General features: G+C 40.8%; 1 protein-coding gene across 4 annotated transcripts in view; it reads left to right on the top strand.

The window, feature by feature from the left end:
* The first annotated feature begins 14,795 nt into the window (after nucleotides 1-14,795).
* ETFA (electron transfer flavoprotein subunit alpha) overlaps nucleotides 14,796-22,675 on the top strand; it is a 49,718-nt gene continuing 41,838 nt past the window's right edge. For 2 of the 4 annotated variants that reach the window (XM_044979588.1, XM_044979586.1), the window contains exon 1: nucleotides 14,820-14,972. In XM_044979588.1, coding sequence (XP_044835523.1) covers nucleotides 14,934-14,972 — 39 coding nt within the window. In that variant the 5' untranslated portion in view covers nucleotides 14,820-14,933. Of the gene's footprint in view, nucleotides 14,973-15,463; nucleotides 15,563-22,675 lie in introns of those variants that run through there. The other 2 variants (XM_044979590.1, XM_044979589.1) reach the window with 2 other exon arrangements.

The raw sequence follows: 22,675 nt of genomic DNA, 5'->3' as shown, positions 1-22,675 counted from the left end.
GAATTTTACCATTGACTTCAATGGGGACAGTTAGGCCAATACTGAACCCGTATTCTTTTAGAACCAAATCCAGGGGCCCGGGCACCCAGTTTGAGTGGCTGAGCATGTACTGAGTACCTGTGCTGTGGGTTTGAATCAGGTGGCTGATTTGGCATTACTGTGGGGAGGAAGAGCTGGAGGATATACAACAGAGGGTCTTCTGGACTTGTCCATCCCCCTGTCTATTCTTGCTTCTCTCCCTTTCCTCTCCCATTCACTGATTTCCCCAGGAGTCCTCAAAGGGCTCATTTAAACTGTAAGTTCTTTTGGACAGGACTGTCTTTATACAGTCCCTAGCATTATGGGGTTCTGGTTCATGAGAGGGGCTCCTAGATGCCACTATAATATAAATAATAAATATTAATAATTAAGCTGGGCTTCACACCACATAGTGGGTGCACAACATCCCTCCATCCTGCTCCTGCAGTCACAACGTTGGGGGCTTGACCATTTGATATGTAGTGCTGGTTTTCTCACTCTAATTTCCTATACAAAAGCCATAAATGTAAGAGAACCCTTCTATTGTTTATCATGTACAGTATTTGCTGATGCAAAGCTCAGGACATTAAGTCTGATTCTCATTAAATGTCACATGCCTGGAGATCTGGGTACAAACTAAGGAACACCCTTTGTTTGAACTTTGTATCCCTTGTATTCAATTGTTTTTATTATTTGTTTTCCTCTTTAGTCTCCATGGGTTTCTTCTCTTGCTTTAATGAAAAAATAGGAGAGCACTTCAGTGGCTAAAATAATACCTTTACATTCCCAAAGACTTTGTAGCATGGTGGATATCGTGTCTCCCTTATAGTTCAACACTAATGGCTCAAAAGATCTGTTAATTTTTACCAAGCACAAGCTTTTCCGTAACTTTCTGCCATGGGATTTCAGATTAATTCCTGCCACTTTTCTCAAGTGAAATTAAAGCAGGAAATATCTTCACACAGTTTCACATACAAATGATCCTCTTTAGCTGTGGAAAGATGTGAGAGTCTTTAAAAAAAAAACAAAAAACCTCACATTACGGGATTTGTCTTTAACTCTTACATACTTTTATAAGTTCTTAACTTTACACACTCTGAGTTCTTGAAGTTAATGGGCATATGCATGAATTGTTCCACAATCAGGGCTTAGTAACCCACATCTTCCCACTCTCTGATTTGTGAGCTTCCTCATGGTCAAAAAAGAGGGGGTAGCACCTTCTCAAGTGAGCCTCAGTGACAGCTTTATTAAATTATCTTTTAAAGGTGGGATTTAAAAAAAAACATAGGACAAAAATATCAGCATGATACAGTAATCCCACTTGCTTTAAATACATATATTGTTTGGTACAGAATTTTTGAGGCTCTAGAAGACAGGATATTTGCCATGTGACCCCCCCCCCACACACACACACCTCCATTTGACTCCAGATTTACACTGGTGAAACTCAGAGCAGTTGTTCTTTAGGTAATTTTTTTAAGTCTACCTGCAACATGTTGGTCTAAATCTACATTAGGAAGAAAATTCTGCATTGACAGATTCAAGTCTTTATCTTACTCCATTTTTCCTCAGTTTTGCACCTTGTAAACATCTCCTGCTGTTGGGAGATCTTGTGCATGAGTAATGCAGGGGAGGTGAATTAAGGATAGTGTTTTTGCTTTGACTCTTGAGTTTATTTGCTTTTCTGATTTTTAAAGGCACACAGCTGTCCAGATAAAAATGCAATAGACAATATCTCTCCTGTGTTACTAATAACTTCTTAGGCTACTAAAACTGGAAAAATGTTTATAAATCTGTATTTTTCCCCCTACTTCTGTTGTGTTTACTTCTGCCTTTCACTCAGCTTGTTCAATGAAACTAGACAGGTCTTTCTTGGGCCAGGTCTATTTGCCTGATCCATGTGAGTCCTCCCTATGAAGTCAAGGAAATAACATAAGGATGGTCATACTGGGTCAGAACAATTGTCCATCTAGCCTGGTATCCTGTCTCTGACAGTGGCCAATGGCAGATGCTTCAAGGGGAATGAACAGACTAGGGCAATTATCAAGTGATCCCTCCCCTGTTGTCCAGTCCCACCATCTGGCAGTCAGAGGCTTAGGGACACTCAGAGCATAGGGTTGAGTCCCTGACCAAGATGTTTAATAGCCATTGATGGACCTGTCCTCCATGAATTTATCTAATTATTTTTTTAACTCTGTTAAACTTTTGGCCTTCACAAAATCCCCTGGCAACAAGTTCCACAGGTTGACTGTGCATTGTGTGAAGAAATACTTCCTCTTGTTTGTTCCTGCTGCCTATTAATTTCATTGGGTGACTCCGGTTCTTGTGCTTGTGAAGAGGAAAGTAATACTTCTTGATTCACTCTCCCCACACCATTCATGATTTTATAGACCTCTATTATATCCCCCCTTAGTAGTCTCTTTTCTAAGATAAACAGTCCAACTTTTTAATCTCTCCTCATGTGCAAAGTTTTTCCATAACCTTAATCTTTTTTTTTTGTTGCCCTTCTCTGTACCTTTTCTATTTTGTAATTGATCTTCTTTGAGATGGGGTGACCAGAACTGCCAGCAGTATTCAAGGTGTGGGTGTACCATGGCTTTGTATAGTGGCATCACGATATTTTCTGTCATCTTATCTATCTCTTTCCTACTAGTTCCTAACATTCTGTTAGCTTTTTTGACTACTGCTGCACATTGAGCAGATGCTTTCAAAGAACTACCCACAGTGACTCAAAGATCTCTGTCTTGAGTTCCAACAGCTAATGGTGACCCCTTCATTGTATATGTATAGTTGTGATTGTGTTTTCCAATGTGTATCACTTTGCAATTATAAAATTGAAGGTCCAGAGCAAGAAGGGCCAGACTCTAGTTCTCAAATCCAAAGCAACGAAGGACACATTTTAGCTTTGTCAGCTGCTACAGAAGAACTCATGCTTTGTGGGTGAAATTCAGGTCCCGCTTGAAGGGAATGAGAATTTTACCATTGACTTCACTAGAGACAGGATTTCACCCTGGGAGTCCAACCCAAAAGTGTGATGAAAATGGGCAAGTCTACCTGCAGGACAGAACAAAAGAACCAGAGAGCAAATTAGTCTGCTAGCCAGCATAGCAAAGTCTGATTGATAAGACTCCAGAATGTAGTGAAATAGACAGTGTGACCCTCAGCCAGTCCAGAAAAGCATGGGCTCCTGGGCAAGTCAGTATTTGCACATCTTGTAGTAATAATAATAATAATAATAATAAACTACCATCAGTGGGAGACTGATGTAAGACTGAAACACACATAAGAATACAACATATTTTTTTCTTTCATCATTTGTCAATTTTGAGGGCAATGCTACCAATTCTCTTTCCGCTTCCAAACAACCTCCTCCCTCCACTTAAATATAAACAATCAAGGATAAATTATTTTTATTTCTAAATAACCACCTTTCTGGCCTGAAGCCAAATTCTTCTTTCAGTAATGCTGGTGTAAATCTGAAGTTGCACTATTGAATCCTATATAGAGTTACTATGCATTTAAACAGGTGTAATTGAGAGAAGAATTTGGCTCTGAATGGCAAGTCATAACATGTCGTCATCTCCATGCACAGCTGAGTAGAAATTGCAGGAAAAAAAAGATTTGTAATGGAACTGTTGATGGATCCTAAACCAAAACTGTTCCAGCAGGTGATGCTCAAAAGGCTATAAAAATATTCTCCGTTATAATGCTAAGAGGCACTGAAATCAACTAGCCTTGGAGATTTGACCTGCATTTGGTAAATAAATGAATTATCATGGGGGGGGGGCGATATATTTCTTTACAGAAAAACTGTCAGGTCACTTACAATCACTAAAAATACACCTCTACCCTGATATAATGCTGTCCTCAGGAGCCAAGAAATCTTACCACATTATAGGTGAAACCGCATTATATCGAACTTGCTTTGATTCGCGGGAGTGGCAGCCTCGCCCCCTCCCCCAGAGCACTGCTTTACCGCGTTATATCCAAATTCGTGTTATATCTGGTTGCGTTATATCGGGGTAGAGGTGTATGTGTGATTGCCAATAGTCAATGTAACCTATAAAGTCACAATTACTGTTTCTTGATTTACTTTTCTCAATCACTTTTTAGGAAAATCTCCTATTGATTTCAGTGAGACTTCTGAGTACGTGCAGTTATGTCAGGGTATGGTATTAAGCTTGCCAATAAGGTTTTCAGATTTTTTTGAATAATTTTCAGTTTTTGTCACAAATTTGATGTATCAGTCTCATTTATAAACAGGAAACAATGACTTTTGCAGCAGATTGCAAAGGCAGTAAATGCTGATTCTTTCAGAGCCAGCCATGGATTAAGTCCATTATAAAATTAAAACAGATGGAACACAATTTCACTTACATTACAAAAAGGACAGGAACCATCTGCAATAAGATTTAGCTTTGCAAAGCTATTGTTATCATGTTACTATTAAAAACCTTTGAATGATTTTCTTCTCTTTCATAAACTTCACATGAATCAAATGTCTTATTTATTCCTCTTCCCGAGAAGATAATCATATTTTATTTTAAAAGATGACATCTCTCAAGGATCCATTTCTGGGTTATAACAGAATGTGTAAAAGCAAAGAAACGCAGTAAAACTCAGAAGTTTGGATCTGCTCACAATCTTTATAGGAAAGATTTATCAAAAGGACAGTTCTGCAGTCATTTTCCCCTTTAAAAACATTTTCTTGTGCTTAGGGACAATGTCCAATACTGAAAATAGATAATTAATGAGATAATGGGATACTGCATGTCACCTCCTGTCCAATGGGATTATCTGATGGCTAATTATGGACAGATTGTGATTAATGTGATTATGGATTGGATATTAATCTGATTCTGGATTGATCTAGTTATGTTTTAGTCTGCTCCAAATGGTTAATTGGATCTGAGATAATAAAAATGCAGCTTGCACCAGATTTTGCCACATCAATTGATGAAGTATCTTTTGATCTGGTTGGGTTGTGAACAATAAATTATTTACAGCTGTTGAGGAAACTACTCTCCTTTAGAATATAGTTATTCATTTTTTATTTTCAAGAGCCTTTGAAATTAAAATCAATATCCTTTTAAAAAGTTTCCTTGACAATTGAAAAGTATGTGTATAACTCTCAAACAAATATGACAAAATTAAACAGTGGTTAACTGTTAAATGGTATTGCTCTGTGGGAACGCTGCATTCATTTCTCTGCTTCAGCCTCAGACCATAAGGAATTGGGAGTTCTGCAGAGGTAGAATGCAAAAAAGTGTTGTACAACAGCTACTGCCACCCTTGTGACTGACTGAGAGTTAGCCTTGGTGGGATTGCAACGGGATATTTTCTTCATTTTTTTTCTCCAGTGGAGATCTAATAAAGATCTTAAGGCCAGAAAGGACTTTTAGGATCACATAGTCTGACCTACTGTACAACAAAGAACACTGAATTCTACCCAGTAATTTTTGTATCAAGCCCAATAACTTGTGATGAGCTAGAGTATATCTTTTAATTTAGATAGACACCCAGTCTTGATGTAAAGACTGCAAGTGATTGAGAATTCTCCACACCTCTTGGTAAGCTGTTCTAATTTACAACTCCTATTTAAAAATGTACACCTTATTTGCATTTTAAATTAAATCCCACCCATTGGATCTTGTTACTCTGTTGTCTGCAGGATTTAAGATGATGGACATATTGTGGGATCTTGAGAGTGCAAGGAAGAAATGGTGGGAGGGGGACATTTTGCATTTCAAGGCAGGATATTGCAGATAACTTCTCCCACTCTCAATCCATGCAAACTGGATGCAATCATAGTACATATGATATGGTCTACTGGTTTAACAACAGACCCTAGAGACCAGGAGAGCTGGATTCTGTTTATTTCTCTGCCACAGGCTTCTTGTGTTAAAGAGGGCTGGTAATTTTCTCCTACGGAGTCCAGTTGAAATTGGATTGGGCTCTTAGCTTCTCCATGATTTAAATTTCTCATTGGTACAATAAGATTTATCGTTAGACCTATCTGTGGCATGTGATGATGCTTACCTCATTAATAATGTGAAAAGTGCTTTAAGATCTATAGATGGAAGGCCTGAAAGAAATGCAAAACATTAGTCATTTTTGAACATGTAGACAATGATTTTGGCTGCTTCGATTCTTGAGTAACAACCTGAGACCCTAGAAAGATGTCTGATGCTCTGCAGGATGGAATGCTTGCTTTTGGAAAACTGGGCCTGTTTCTGGTGCTGCAAATTAGCCATCCAAAAACAAATGGATCAACAATCACTAATAACTTTTAAAGAAATAAGGAAATGACTGTGACTCCTGCACTCATCGCAGAAGTATTATTTTCTAGGTTGAAATTTGGAAATTAGCTTTCCAGAAATGCTTGGAAGCAAGCATAAAAGGTGTAATTCCCATGAGGCCATCATGTACATAGACTGCATGTTCTTGGATTCACAGGGAAAGGGTCAGGATAGCGTGAATAGGGAATAGTTAGTGGCATGCAGATTCTTCTTTAGCCATGTAATAGAGACATAAAAAGCAGATGTGTTTAAAAAATAATGGCAGTGTATTCTGCCATTGAATTTTACAAACAACTCCCATTAACTTCAGTGGGAGCTCTGCACACAGAACAATGGCAGTGTACAGCCAAAAGTCTAGGTTGACAATGTTGCTTGGGCACTGCAGACAGGAAGAGATGGCTGTCTTTCTATTGAGCCACTGTAGCATAAACATTCCCAAGCAAATTGCATTACAAATAGCATGAACAACAAATATTTTCAAGGAAGGTTCCATCTGTTTTTTAATGTAAGCCTTCATTTCCAAAAAGGTTAACAATTCTAGCAATACTGCAACTAGATCGATTAACTCATGAACACGTGTACTCCTTACCTAACCTAGTAGGTCCTGATTCTGCTCCCATTGAACCATTTTTACCATCCACTTCAATGGGAGCAGGTTATTAAGTGATTTCACTCCCTGGTAATGATGATTTATGAAAATATGCAAAAGAGAACACGAAGTGCTATTGTTATTTATCTAATTATCCAGATAAGATATTTAGAACTTCATTAGGAAGTGTCATTTATAGGGAAACTGCAGTGTGGCACAGTAATCTGAACAGGGCCTGGAAATTTGGATTCTGTTCCCAGCCCTCTATGATTGGGCAAGGCAAGTGACAGCACTGTGCCTTGGTTTCCCCAACTGTAAAATGGTGATACTTCCCAACCTCAAAGGGATGTAGTGAAGGTTAATTTAAATAAAGATTGTAAATTGCTCTGATATACTCAGATGAAAGATGCCATAAAGGGCATCATAAATTATATTGTGATTATATCTTATTATAAAGGAATCTAATTGTAAGACAGGCTGAGACTTATACTTACAGTGGTGTGAATCAGGAGTAAGTCAGTGGAGCTCCACCAGTGTAAAACTGGTGCAAATGAGAAGACAATCAGGCCCTATACAGAGAGGTCTCCTTTCATTTCTATATTTCAATATTCATGCACTGCAGAAATGAATGTCAGTGGGGAAGGATCAATATTAACTGGATTAGAAAAAATGAAAAAGGCTTGAAATATACAGAAATGGGCAATATTTGCACTTTGACATGGCAAACATGCACATGAGTAACTTTAAACATGTGAGTAGAGCCACAATGGGATTACTCGCATGTGTAAAGTTATTCTCATGCATAAGTATTTATATTGGGGACTAAATGATTTGACAACAGAATTATTATCTGCTCCATGAAATGGGATAATATAGTTTTAAATTATGGCAATAACTATCCTCAGTTACCTTCTCTAGTGACTCTGGGTCACTTCTTCTTCTTCTATTTTTCTCATCTCTCATGGTGCATTGCTGCCTTGCTCTCTTTTTGACCATCCCTGTAGTGTCATGTAGGCAGAAACTGTCTGTTCAATTTTTAAATTCTTCAGTAGAGTGGTAAGCAGATTCTGATTGTTTTAACATTATTGGATTTTGACAGATTAGTAGGTGAATCCTTTCAACTGTTGGTAGAGCTCCTGAATGAAGCTCTTTAATTTATCTCCAAGTCAGCCATACTCATCATGATTGCAGAAACCGTAAACTGAGGATGCCCCTTATCAAAAAGTGGTGTTGCTATTTAAAAAAACAAAAAAATTCAGTCATCTTCTTTACTAAAGCCATTAGTCATGAGAACGTGTTTGCTGGTTTCCATGTCTTGTAGGACTTATGTATTTTACATGAACCAAAATTCAGTTCCAACATAATATACTTTTTGTACCCATTCCTGTTTCATTTCCCCTGTGGGTCATTAAGTTACTGGAGTAGGGTTTTTTGCTGTGTTTTCACTAACCTACTATATTTAAACAAGTTTGAGCCATCCTCAGTATTGATCTAACTGCACAGTGTGAAAAAATGTAATTCCCTTTACAATGAAGAAATTGGGTCAGCAGATCCTAATGAAATAATCCTGGATAACAATGCACCATACTCAGGGCTTCTTCCACTAATTAATCATTCATTTTTTTCTAAATGTGTAAAAATGTTCTCTGCTTGCAATGGATTCTGAATCCACAGTTTCATTGGTCCCTGTGTATTTTATGTTTTACCCTTTTATTATCAGAACCCATTATGTGGGAGATGAGCTGAACCATGATGAAAAGCTTTATTCTATTTCATGTGGATCATGCTGATATAATCCCTACCTGATTACAGTTTTATAAGCGCCTAAAACACTAGCCATAAGTGATAAAGACTTCCTTTGTGCATCAAGATGTAATCCTTATCAAGCCAGTTTCAATAAAGATTACATGTATTTGAGGTGCTATTCAGGTTTTAAATTAACATTAAAAACAGAAAATATAATATCAAGCCTGTCATTTTCTAGATCTCTGGCACTTTTTACTTTGAAATCTGACCTAGAGTTTGCCAGCAGCAGTTTTCTGATCAAAATATACTTTATGCTATTAAACAGATGCATAGAAAGAAAGAGTTTGACTTACTCTGAGCTGTTATCTGGACTGATAACCATGTGGCCAAAGCTGATCTAATGTTAATTTCCTTACAGTCTAGTAAAAAATACTCTAAACCTATACTTGTTCCTTTTTAAAGGCTTGATTCCACAAAATATGCCTTCTGCTTTTGCACTATGAAAGCTAATTTTTTGGGGGTGGGGGCAGGGGCTTACAATAGGATTACCAAGGGGTGTGCCACACTTTAATGAGTAAAACATACATTACATACAAACATTTTTAGTCAAATAAAGGGTACATGATAAAGAGTACCATATACTCAATTTATTTTTGCTCCTTTTATTAGATTTCTGCATCCTAAGTAAAAATATTTTCCAAAGCAATTGTAACAATATTTGGCACATTTCCTCTATAGAAGGCTCAGTTGTGCCTTTTAGGACACAGCTCTCTGAAGGGATGGGAGGAAGTTGCCTCATCCCTGAAATCAGTGGTACTTATAAAATTGGGGTTAAATGAAAATAGCACTGTGGCTCCATGAAGTTATTCTTATGCACACCATTGTGAGAGGAGAAACAGGTCTGGTGATGACTTTTTGGTCATTTTTTCAATGTTTCTGAGGTGAATTCTTTCCAGAATTTAGAGAACTGGGAACAGCCTTGAAACCTAGAGGGCTGGTTCCTTAGCATCACTGAGCTAGTTATAGTAACTTTAAGGCTAAGGGCTCTGAGGCGACTCTAATTTATGCTGGCTGGAAGAGTCCCCTAGGGACAATCTGATCAGCCAAGATTGGCAGGGTACAGTCCACTCCAGTCTTGCTTCTTCTAGCCCTCGTCACAGGGTCTATACAGTTGCCAGCGCGCCAGAGCCAGGAAATGGGATGCGCTGTATAGCCATAATGGCTGTCTCAAATCTCATTCACCTTTACAATCATCATTAGTTAATTGTCCAGCAATACAAAATATCTGAATACGCACGGACACATTCTGCAGTCGGAGCTGTAGTATTTCTTGGCATCGTAGGTTGTGGGAAAGCTCAAGTGCTTTGCACTAGTCTGAGAGAAATCACAGTGATGGGTGTCATAGAAATGCATTTGTAGGATAAATCAGCAACATGCTGCAAACCCCTTACACTTTGGGGGAAAATATGCCTTGTTGTGAAATGGCTAGAGAATACACCGCTACCTCGATATAACGCCACCTGATATAACACGAATTTGGATATAACGCGGTAAAGCAGCGCTCCGGAGGAGGGGGGGTGGGCTGCGCACTCCGGTGGATCAAAGCAAGTTCAATATAACACGGTTGCACCTACAACATGGTAAGATTTTTGGCTCCCAAGGACAGCGTTATATCGAGGTAGAGGTGTACTAAGAATATTAATGATAAGGAAGAAACTGTATTTGTGCCACACCATTCATTGATTTCAGGATCTTAAAGTCTGTAGTGTTACAAATCCATAAGCTCTTAGTACTGCTGGATTGATTGATTGATTTGATTTGTAACTTAAGTGAAGAGGCCACTGTCAGTCTCTCCAAGATTTCAGTGACCATATTTTTCAAAGATCTACAATGCAGATTTTTAGGGGAGTATTTTGCTTAATGTATTTTTAAATCCATCCCTTTGCCACTAGGAAATTTTAAAAATCAAAACAATTCCTGATATTTCTGTGGAACCTAATGTATATTATCATTGCTTGGGAAGTGTCATGGCTCTCAGAACAAAGTGCAGAGTTTTGTATGGTGCTTACTGTGGAGTAAACTCCTATGCTAATCTTGTTTGTTAGGAGAGTGGGCCTGTTTCAGATCTAATTTCTGGACCCACCACAGAGCCCACACCCTCAGCCAGAGCCCTCACTCCTTCCTGCACCCCAATCCCCAATTTTGTGAGCATTCATGGCCTGCCATACAATTGCCCTTGGGCCCAAAAGTTTGCCTACTGCTGTACTAATGACTTGCTATGCGGCCTTGGGAAAGTCACTTAGGTCCATAGATTCAAAGATGGCCACTAATTATGGCTGCCTAGCCTGAGATACCTGTGTCTCAACTTGGACAGCCAATATATGAGTTATGCAGAATTAGTGGCCACTTGAAAATGGAAGACTTAATGTCTCTGTGCCTCAATTTCCCTTTCTGTAAAATGGGGAAAATTCATAAAGTATTTGAGATCATCAGATGGCAAGTGCTGTATAAGTGCTAAGCTAAACTCAGGTTGGTTGCTCTCAAAGAATGGTTTTGAAAATAAATTGGGTGGAGAGAAACAACAGCTAAGGTAACAATTAAACATTACCAAGGGTCAAATCTTGCCTCTTGTATGGGCATATACTACCTGAAGGGTAGTGGTTCTACCGCACTGTGGGGGCAGGCTGTAAGGAATCCACAAAGGGAGCGATTTCCTACAGTAGTAGTGCACAGAGAGGTGCAGAAGGTGTGTGTTAGAGAGGGACATGGTTGTGGCCATTAGATTTGTGTCTGTGTGGCTCTACTGGCCAATCCCTTCACCCCATGGGTGGGGGCACAATTGTTACAGTAGGTGCCTGCAATCATGCTGCAGTGAGATTCTGCTGGCGCTATGCAGCCTGGGAGGGAGGATTTCATCTCCCAAAAAGCACCCCACCACAAAGCCATTTTACTTGGGCTTTGCAGTTTGTCGCAGGAGGATTGACTCATTTGCTCTGGAATTGCTGTGTATCATCTGTTTTCTCTATATAGCAGGGACAGAGCAAGGATGCAAACCATATTTTGCTGAACTTTCCTTTAATCAGTTTCATATTGTTAAATGAAATATAATCCTGAGTAAAATACATTCAGCTCCTTAAAAATTAAAAAACCTATAAATTTTTAAAAGCAAATAAGCCATTCTCCAAAACAGAAATGGGTTTTGTGGCCTCTGATAATTATAATGCTGTACGTGAGGAAGGGGCGTTGGCTGAAGCAGTTCTACATCTGTCCTCTGTAATGGGGATACCATACTGGGCTGGTGTTACTTGACTGGTCTTTGAAACGTCAAATGACTTAGACAATTGGCAGGTCCTGGAGTATGGAAAAAGCCTTGACGTCTGGTCTCCCCTCCCATGTTCCAGCACCTATGGACAGCTGAACCCCCCCCCCCCCGCACACACTTCTTTCTTTCTTTTTCTGTAAGTCTCTACCAGATGCGCAAGAGAGATTTACTATAGGCTCTGCTATGATACAAATGTTGGGTTTCTTGGTTTTGGCAATAGGAGCTTAGAGGGGCTTCCAGAACTTGGCTACAAAGAGTCTTCTTTTCATTTTGGGAACCAAACCCCATATATTCCCCTTCTGTGTAGAAATGCACAGAGAGGAACAAAATACAAAAGCTCTGTGTGTTTCTTCAAGATCCATGATTAGGTAAATAAACGACCTCCTCCTAGGCCATGGGGCCAGTGGGATTGTGTTGCAGTCATGAGGCAGGGCCCAAGGAAGGCAGCGATGAGCTGTCAATCTATGAGAAACCAAGCCTCAACGCACGTGGACCCTGGCTAGCCCCATGGCCTCCCCTTTGTCCCCCAGAGTATGGCAACACACAGGATTGAAGTAGCCATATTGACAATTGCTGCTCTGACCACAGCGGTCTTTGACCTGCCACTCCAGCCTGCTTCAAGCAGCATTACATTTTCACAAGTTTTTGTGTAATATATATAGCTTTCACAATGGAACATGGTACTTAGTGTGGCTGTTGCCAGGTCCTTTCCCACCTTGGCCATGCTCTCTCTTTCACACAACATGCCAGTTGCATGGCTCTTCTGCTGTGTGGAGGGAGGAGCATTGCTCACAGCCACCTTTCATTTTCTATGGCTTTGTTCAACTTTGCAATGTGTTGGAAGGGTAGGGGAGAACATAAGAGCTTACTAATGCCTCTGCTCTGTTCAACACAGTTTGTACTCAGGTCCGGTCACCAGACAGAATGGAAGTTGGCCCATAGCAATGTCAACATCACCCTGACCGAACTGGGCATGCCACAGATCAAACATGGCACAGGGCTCTTATGGACAGACTTAGGCCATTATCCTTAATGGGAAAACATACATTACTTGCACATGATGGGCCGCAATGCACACCAACACTACGCTGCCCAACAATTTAGGGCAGGAAACATTTAGGTAGGAAGGACACATTACAAGTTATGCAAATTCACTTGTGTCCTAAAGGAAGAGGTTTTGATTCTTCTGTCTAGCCACTTCTGCGATATAGACTGTACAAATTGGGTATAAGATGCTGCCATTCTGATTTGGTAGTATTCTACATTCAGTTTTAATCTACTTTGCATTGGTATGAATGACTATACAAGGTGCATGGCATTGGGGCAGGACCAGCAGCAGGAAAGGTGGTTCTGGACCCTCCTATGCGCTGTGAAGTTGTGCTCTACAGGTGTCCTATTTATCATAATTGACAAGGGGTTTGGGAAAGAGAGTGGAATTATCAGTGTGAATACATTGATTATACTCTGCATTGTGGAGGGCACAGTGGCTGCAGAGGTTGTTGCTGCCCATAACCTTCAATAGCAGTACTGCAGGCTACACCAGAGGATTTCCTCCTCCTATTTACTTTGGCTTTGTACAATGTGGAAGAATTTTAGTCTAATTCTGGATACTTGTCTGTATAACTTCACTTCCAGAGGTGTTATTTCTCTTTAAAAACTTTATTTAACTCTTGGTAAAAACAAACACATGAATAAAAGAAATATCGGAAAAATTGATTCCGATTTTTTTATCATATCATAAGTTTTTTTTATTAAATCTGGTCAAGAGGAGGATATAATGCTCACCATTGTTCCTCAGTATTATGTAGATGGTTGTCCATTTGTGCTCTGTGCCATCTGGATCCTGTATGGTTCTTGTTCAATTGCTGGATGAATCCTTTCTAGTCTTCCCATTCTTGGATTCTGAGCCCAGTCTATACGGCATATAGCTTTCTTCTCCAACATTAGCACAAAAAACAACCTCTTTGGTTCCTTTCCTAAGTGATGCCTGGGAACCATATTTAGACCCTTCAGGATGGAATTGGCATACTTGTATATTATACGATACTACTTAACATGCCAGAAATGTTTGTTAGATCATCTTTGTCTCTGCCTGTAAAAGTTTCCAGCTAGTTCTCAAACATTTGCATTATCAGCCGTGGAAAGGTGTGGGTTTTTTTTAAGCATGTAGAAATAAGAAAAGCTTGTGTGTACGCTTAAGATCACAACCTTGAATCTTTATTTTTGGCTTATGTAATACAAAGAACTAATTTCATAAAGTTTACAGCCATGTGGTTAATGGGATCATGCCCCCCACCCCCCAATTTTAAGTTTAATGTTTTTGGACCTATGCAAAGCTGGGATCAGTTGGATATTCATTTTGCTGTAACTGCTGGCCTGTATCCAGGAAACTAATGGGCAGTTTGAGTTGCTTAATCACCCTAACTGCAGAGCATCAAGGGTGTTTAGCAGTCAGTCTTGTTTGAGAGTCCACTTTTTATGCTCCAGAGTGGCCCTGGCAGACAGATGAGTGCTGACTGTAGGTAGGCCTAAACTGCACGTTTTTGCCTGTGGATCCAAGCTGGGGTCTCGATTCGTGCCCAAGTCTAGTTTGGCAACTTTTCCTCCCCTGAATATGAGCGCCGCGCCGCGCACACGGACTGCAAAGCTGCACCGAGGCGCAGCCACGGAAGGGCCTTGAGGCTGCTGTGTTATCTGGGCTAGTGCAGTGACTCAGCGAGCGCCCCGGGAGTCCGCCTCGAACTGCATTTCCCACCCGCCACGCGCGCACCGCCCCGGGAACTCAAAGAGCCCAAGAACCTTTCCGCCTCCTCTGATTGGCTGTTGGCGCTGGCCAATGGGAGAAGGCAGGATTCCCTGTCGCGTTGTCCCTCAGCCGCTCGCGCGAGATCTCTGCTGCGCCCAACCGGCTCGGGTGGGTGCTGCTGGGGCGGGTGAGAGGGACCCGGAGGGAGTCGCCATGTTGCTGGCGGTCGGGGCTCGGCGCCTGAGGCGGGCGGTGAGTGCGGCGCGGCGGTCGGGGCCCGCTCCGCGGGGAGCAGCGGCACCCCCTCAGCGCCGGGCGGGGGAGCTGCGCCCCCCTTGGAGCCCTTCCCGGGGGCCCGTACGGCCGCCCCGCTTCGGCGCTGGCTCCCCCCACCCTCTCCGTCCTGGGGAGCTGCCTGGCTCGGCCCTGTGGCCCCGCAACTAGGGCTGGGCCGGCTGCGCCCCGAACTGGGCCAAAGGTCACCCAGAGCCAGGGAGAAGCGAGCCGCCCACGGGACCCGTGGTCCCAGCCATAGCCTGGCGCTGGCAGGCAGCTCAGGAGGGCACCTGCGCTGGGGCAGGGCCAAGTAAACCCAGACCATCCCTGCCAGGTGTTTGTCCGACCTGTTCTCAAAACCCTCCAGTGCTGGGGGGTTGGAAACCTCTTCCAGTGCTTAACTATCCTTAGAGTTGGAAAACTTTTCCTACTGTCTAATCCAAACCTCCCTTGCTGCAAACTAAGCCTGTTACATTTTTACCATGCCCTTGGAGGACTTGGAGAACAAACTGGTAGGTTTGGGGGATCATTTAAGACAGCACAAGGAGGAAAAGGCAGAGCAAAAGGTTTGTATGGTCTAATTTATATTGTATTATGCAAAAGAGTGCCCCTCTCATACTCTGAACATCCTTGACAAGTTCTTAATCAGTCTATGGAGATGTATTTTTATCTCACTTCGAATAATGGCTCATGTGAAATAAGACGTTCATCTAATCGCAAAAGTCTAAAAAGTTGTCCTGGTCTGCATTACTCCGAGCAGGGATCCAGGACTCTCACTTTCAGTGATTAAAAACCCTGTGTAGCCCACTGATGAATAAAAATTACTGCAGCTGTAAGACTCTTGGTTTTTAGTGACTGGATCTTAGTTTGTAAAAAGTCATGTGTGTGTCAAGGGGAGGCTTAGCCAGATTTGTGGTGATAAAATAGGCAGAGAGTGGGAATATGCCTTAGTACCAAAGTAAAGTAGATAGTGCATCTTGGTCCTGAGTGCCCTCACTTCCAGTTGACTGCACTGGGAATTGAATGCATGTAGATCCTTTGCAGGATTGAGCTTAAACTAATTTAACTGGGAGGCATGCATGTAAAGGTGGGGTCTGATCACTTTTATATGTTAGGCCATAGAAGGTTAGTTACTTTTTGTTGCATCATACTCTGTGTTCCAGCTTGTATGTTGCTAAGCTTTACAACTAAGTGAATACTCAGGGTTACTTGGTGGGTGGATGAAGGACATATTTTATCTAATCTATCATGCTGTAGGGGGAAGGACATTAAGCAAGTTATTTACAGGCCACCTTTTGGTAAAATGGCGACAAGCTTTATTTGTAAAGAACATTTGAGAATCTCAAAGGAAAGTGGTATGGAAGTTCAAAGTATTCATACTATGGATATATCAATGGATTTTGTCATTAACAAACAATGGTTTAGTACAGGGGCAGTGGACAGGCTGTCATGTTAGTTTCACTGTTTTTTAAAAGATACAAACGGTCATCCTGACCAATTTGTTTGTGTTTTTTGTATTTTTAGATTAAAGGCTCTTTGGGACAGGGATGATCTTTTCCTGTATATCTGTACGGCCCCTTGGTTGGGTGCTAGTACAGTATAAATAATAATCCCTTATTATGACCAATTTAGAGTTCCAAGTTCCACAAAATGAGAAACACAAAGCCAAACTCCTTGATTGTCAACATTTGCACTCTTATTCTTGAATTTGTAAGATGAACTATATTAGCAATATTGTGATCAAGACTCTCTTCCCTGCATTTTTTTTAAACAGGGAGCATTTGTAAAGTATGAAAGATAAGGAGAAACTAGTAATTTCAAAATATTTATCCCATGCAACAAAGAAGAGGGGCAAGGAATTTTAATGGAAGAATCCTGCTCTGATATCAGCTGTCATGGGGGATCATATTTAAATATACTGTATAAGTGGCTTTGTAAACAAGAGCACAAAACAGTGCCAAGGAACCTGGACTTTCAACTTGTTTACTGCAGAGGAAGCTCCAGTGGTCTGTTAATATAGGGATAAGGTATAATCTTTGTTCTACTGTTCAGTTGAAACTAAACAGATGTGAAAGACCAAATTCACCACTGTTGCAAGTGGATGTGACTCCATTGATTGAAATGGAGTTGACCAATTGATTTAAGTGAAGTTTTGGGAGGTCATGTGGATGATGAGAAGGAATTTGCAAATACTGGTGACTTTCTGTACCTAAATCCTGGACTCTCCATTGGTAGTAAAACACATTTGCCTCATCTTTTTATGTCATCTAGGTTTGATTCTCTTAAAAACTCAGGGAAAAAGCCAATCTGAGGTATTCTAGAATATAATTGTCTACTTAATGCAACTTTTATTGAGATAGTTTTACAGATTAGGATATCTGTAAAATGGAGAAACTATTGATTAAGATAAACTGGGTCATAGTCTTAAATTAGATTGAGGGGTGTCCGCTGCAAGTTAAGGTATCTTGTTGGGGGATGGGGGGGAGGAAGGGGATAATCGAGAGATGTCATACATTTCAGAGGAGCTCTTTTCTGAATGAAGAATCCTGCAAATACCGTATCTAAATAAGAAGGTAATGGTAGAAGAAACTTAATAAAATTAGGCAACCACAGGTCCTATATCCGAAACCAGTTGATTTCTACTGTGTGCTAAGGAAAACTCTACTTACTCCCTACAAGTAAATAGTGATGACTGGTAAGGCACATTCTAGGTAAAGTACGATGGTGGTAGGATAGCTATATGATATTAGTATTTCAATGACTCCATTAATTTTTTAAATTAGTGCCCTAATAACTTCATAAATCATTGTTCTGTGGATACTTTATCTCCAAGTTACATGTTAGAGAGTTAAAATAATGATACATCAGGTTGTTTGGATAAAGTTATGCTTTACCTATTTCTAAGTTTTCCTTTTTATTGGGAGTTTTAAAGTTTACAAATGTAAATACTCAATATTGGTATTTTTACCCAAATGGGGATGCAAAAAACCTACTACCGGTAGTTCTCTCTCTGTATGATGGGGTGACATTAGAGAAGAAAAATATTTTGAATGTTAGTTCACTCTTTTTGTGCTGCTTCCAACTCCTTGTTTTGGCCTTAAAGATTGGAGGGTAAAAGCTGTTGACCTTTTTCAGATTTCAATAATGCTTTTTTTATTGCACAAAAGATCTTCTAATATCTCTTTTGGACTCAACATATCTATAAATTCAATACTATTTCCCACCTTTTTATAAAAATATTTGAGATCCTTGGATGAAAGATGGTATAAATGTAACTTTTAATCTTTCTGCATGCCTAGCAGACCCGAATTTGACTTTTCTAATATCTAGTAGTCTTTCACTAAAGGCGTACTCTCTTTTTTTTTTTTTCTTCAGAATCTATTCTTGCTGTGTCTTTACTTATTTTATTATGTGGCTTGATTTTTTATGCTGTTGAGCATTTTCAGTTTTTGTTGACTTTGGTACAAGTTTGGAGTGTTTGGTATATCTGAAAATTGTCCCATGGTCTTTATTTTATTCTCCACTGCATCCTCAATAGCCATTCTCTTTTTGCCTGGCATGATCATTCACATAAATAGGTTTCCTGAAGATGACCTGAGCACTACAATATGTCACTTGAAATATGGCCAGAGTGCAAACAGGGCTGGCTCTAGGTTTTTTTGCCACCCCTCGCTTTTTTTTGGCTTTTACACATTTGTACTTTGCAGTTTTGTGTTTGTTTTTGACTGTTTAAAATTAAAAAAAATCGAGAATTTGTAGTTAATGAAATAAAATTACACTAGTAGGAAAGTTTTAATATTTAATTTTAACAAAATCACAATTACCAACAATTTGGGTTCAACTATACACTGTAATGAAAAACATTAGTGTCTTCCAGTTTCTCATAAATTAAAAGAATTTAGATGAACTGAATTTTTTTTATACTTGCGTAGTCTTTTAATAAGTCAGTGAAATCTAAATTTTTTGCAATGGTACTTTCAATTGAAATTAATGCGAGTCCTGACAAATGATTTTGAGACATGGTGGATTTTTTAGTAATTTCAGTTTTGAGAAACTGTGCTCACCAGAAGCCACTGATACACATTCTTTTAACATTACCAGTAATGCTATAGCAGTGTTTGGAGTGAAAAAATCATTTTTTGCTATAAATTCTAATACTTTTAGAGGAGAAGTTTTAGGACTTATTAGCTCAGATAAAGCTATTAATTCATCATACAATTCTACTGCATCAGTGTCATCAGCGTCATCACTACTGATCGCTAAATGTAGGTCTTGGCAGTGCTTCATGAGGTCTTCTTTGGAAAACTGATTTTTAATATTTCCAATATTGTATAAAAATTCAAAAGTTTCACAATGACCATGTAACTGACACCATCTTTCTTCAGTGGAAGTTATAGCTACATCCAAAATACAATAGAAACATTCAACTTTAAACCTTTCGTTTGGATCGAGAATAGGATCATCATGAGTCTCATAACAAAACTATCATGTTTTTTTCCCCCGAGGACGAATGAATTGTTGAGGTGCAAACATCGGTTCAAAATCAAGATCTTCTGCTACTGTTGTTGCTTCTTTGACACTTTCTTCAAATCCTTCATCTGAACGGTATTTTTTTAAATATTCCAGCGTTTTATTCAAAATCGTCTTTGCCTCGGATATGTCTTTGGTTATGTTCTGCATAACTTTGCTGGTCAAATTTAATTTGATTTAGAATATTATGCCAAATAACCGTGCAACATGAAAATTGAAACTGCATCATTTTCTGAGCCAATGTTTCAGCTTCATTTCGAAATGAAGGATCATACAAGAAGTCCTGGCTTATTTCAAATAGTGCATCGTAAATCTCTTCTGATGAATATCAGAATGGTCTAATAGTGTCTATCCTGCTTTCCCATGTAGTTTGACTTAGAGGTTTAAGTGTGAGTTTTTGTTCAAGATGCTTCTTCAAGACTGCCCAACGGTGTATGGAAGCATTAAAAAAAAAGTTGTAAATTGCTTGCACTGTGGTAAACTATGAAACGACATCTTTAGATGATTTGGTGGCATCACTGACAACCAGATTGAGCGAATGCACATGGCAAGGAACGAAAAAAGCTTGATTGTTTAAATTCAGTATTCTTTGCTGTACACTTGCATATTGTCCTCACATATTTGAGCCATTATTGTACCCTTGACAGCGCATATTTTCTAAAGGTATTCCATAGTGTTCCAATTTCTGTAGAATTACACCTGTGAGGGCTTTCCCAGTAGTTTCATTCACTGGTATAAATTCTAGAAAGTGTTCACAAATTTTTACTTCTGCATTTTCATCAATTTTCACAAATCGTAAAACTATTGACATTTGCTCGGTTTTGCTCAGATTTTGAGTACAATCAACTATAATTGAGTAATATTTGGCATGTTTCAAATTCGATAAAATTTCATAATTTCTAATGGAGTGCGTAAATTGTATTATCTCATTTTGTGTATTTTTACCCAAATAATGGGTGTGAATCTCTCCATCTTTCACTCTTCGTACATGCTCAGCCATAACATTATCAAATTTTGCAAATAACTCAGCCAATTTTAAGAAATTTCCATTGTTATTCTCATATAAAATATCTGGGGACCAACGGAATGCAAGGCACTGTTCGGCTAGGAAATTAATGATTGCCAGTAAACGTTCCAACACAGCTTGCCAACGTAGAATTTCTGAATTTAGTTGACATTGCTGTACTGCATCGATTGTTGTACGTAATCTGTTTGACAGCTCAGTCCAATTTGTCAACGAGCATAAATGATTTTTTTGATGTTTCATGTTCTTTCAAATGCTGATGCAAATTTCACCAGTCATTAAAACCTGCAGTTGCCAGAAGAATGTCCGAGTTACAGAACAGTTTGCAGCAAAACCAAAACCCGACATATTTGGTCTGTGACTACACTAACCACGATCTATTAAGTTCCCCATTTTTCATTTTTTTTTTCTTCATACTGGATGGCATAAGTCGATGATTCGACTCATTAATGCATATTCAAATGTAGAATCTAGTTTTGAAGGACCTTTTTTTCACAATCATTCACATTGCATCAGTAATTATTGTCGCTCATGTACTTGGATCCAATCCTGTGTCAGTCTCTCCACCTTCCAATAATTATTCTTCAGTTTTAGATTTGGATAACAGTTCTTCGTTTCTGGACTCTTCAGCTGAAGAAGTAAATCTTTGGATGGATTGTGATTGTTCGTCTTTATCAGATAGCGAAGATAATCTTTGGTCAGATTGTTGTTCATCTTTGTCAGTTGATAAAGATACTCTTTGGTTCGATTGGTCTTCATCAGTTGATGAATGATCACCTTCAGTGCATTGCTTAGAGCAGGGGTGGGCAAACTTTTTGGGGCGAGGGCCACATCTGGGTGAGGAAATTGTATGCAGGGCCGGGGCAGGGGAGGTGGAGTGCGGGATGTGGAGGAAGGGGCTCAGGACAAGGGATTGGGGCAGAGAAGGGGTGCAGAGTGTAAGAGGGGGCTCAGGGAAGGGGGTTGGGGTACAGGAGGGGTACGGAGTGCAGGATGGGGCTCAGGGCAGGGAGTTGGGGTGCACGGGGTGCAGGGTGCAGCAGGGAGCTCAGGGCAGGTGGTTGGAATGCACAGGAGTGTAGAAAGGGGCTCAGGGCAGGGAGTTGGGTGCAGGAGGGGTGCGAGGTACAGGCAGAGGGCTTAGGGCAGGAAGTTGGGGGGTGGGGGGCAGGAGGGGTTTGAGCTCCAGCCCGGTGCCGCTTACCTAAAGTGGCTCCGGGGTGGCAGTGGCGCACACCAGGGCCAGGGCAGGCTCCCTGCATGCCTGCCCTGTCCCCATGCCACTCCAGGAAGTGCTGCGGCCCCTGGGTGGGGAGGGGGGCAGAGGGCTCTGCGTGCGCACATGGAGCCCTTTGCCTCCCGGCCCGGGGGCTGCTTCTGAGAGCAGCGCCAGGCCCGCAGCACCACCAGGGGTAATCCCGCGGGCCGGATCCAAAGCCCTGAAGGGCCGGATCCGGCCCGCGGGCCATAGTTTGCCCATCCCTGGCTTAGAGCTTTCTCCTTGATTGTCGACTTTTTAAAATAGTTTTTCTATTTCTTTTTGCTGTTTCTCTTTGTTGCCAGTAGGTAGCACCGGAAAGTCGTTTTTGTTCTGGCATTTTACCCCTTTAACCACTGGAACCAATGCGAAATGAAAATTAGTGCGAATGGCATCGATAGAGAAGCACAGTACACACACGTAATCATGATTTGAGTGACCGTGTCACAACCTGACATGATATTTTTCATGCCACGCTCCTATCGCACTACTGTACTTGCCGTAGGTAAGGTGCTAGTCATTGGGGCGAGAGAACTCCCCACGAGCTTGGGGACACACTGGACCCAGCCCTGCTGGCGTTTTCCCAGCACTGAGGCCACCCAGCTGGGAGCCCGAGGGGCATGCAGCGGAGAGAGCTCTGGGGCTGGAGCAGCCAAGGAAAAGGTGCTGGGCTTGCTGGATAGATGCTGCCCCCCTCTGCCAGGTCTCTCATCCCCTGCAGTGGGGGAGGCAGAAGGAGACTCCCAGGCACCGGCGTGCAGTGCGGGGCTGGGGAGGGACGTGGCAGCCTCTGGGGCTCTAGCAGGCAGAAGCTCCCGAGGGGTTCCGGGGACCCTCCCATCCAGCCCGACTCTTACCTTGCTGCAG

Source organism: Mauremys mutica, chromosome 11 (genome assembly GCF_020497125.1).
Source record: "Mauremys mutica isolate MM-2020 ecotype Southern chromosome 11, ASM2049712v1, whole genome shotgun sequence".
NCBI classification, from domain to species: Eukaryota; Metazoa; Chordata; order Testudines; family Geoemydidae; genus Mauremys; species Mauremys mutica.
The sequence above is the reverse complement of the archived record's forward strand: the minus strand, read 5'-3'. Positions and strand labels throughout refer to the sequence as shown.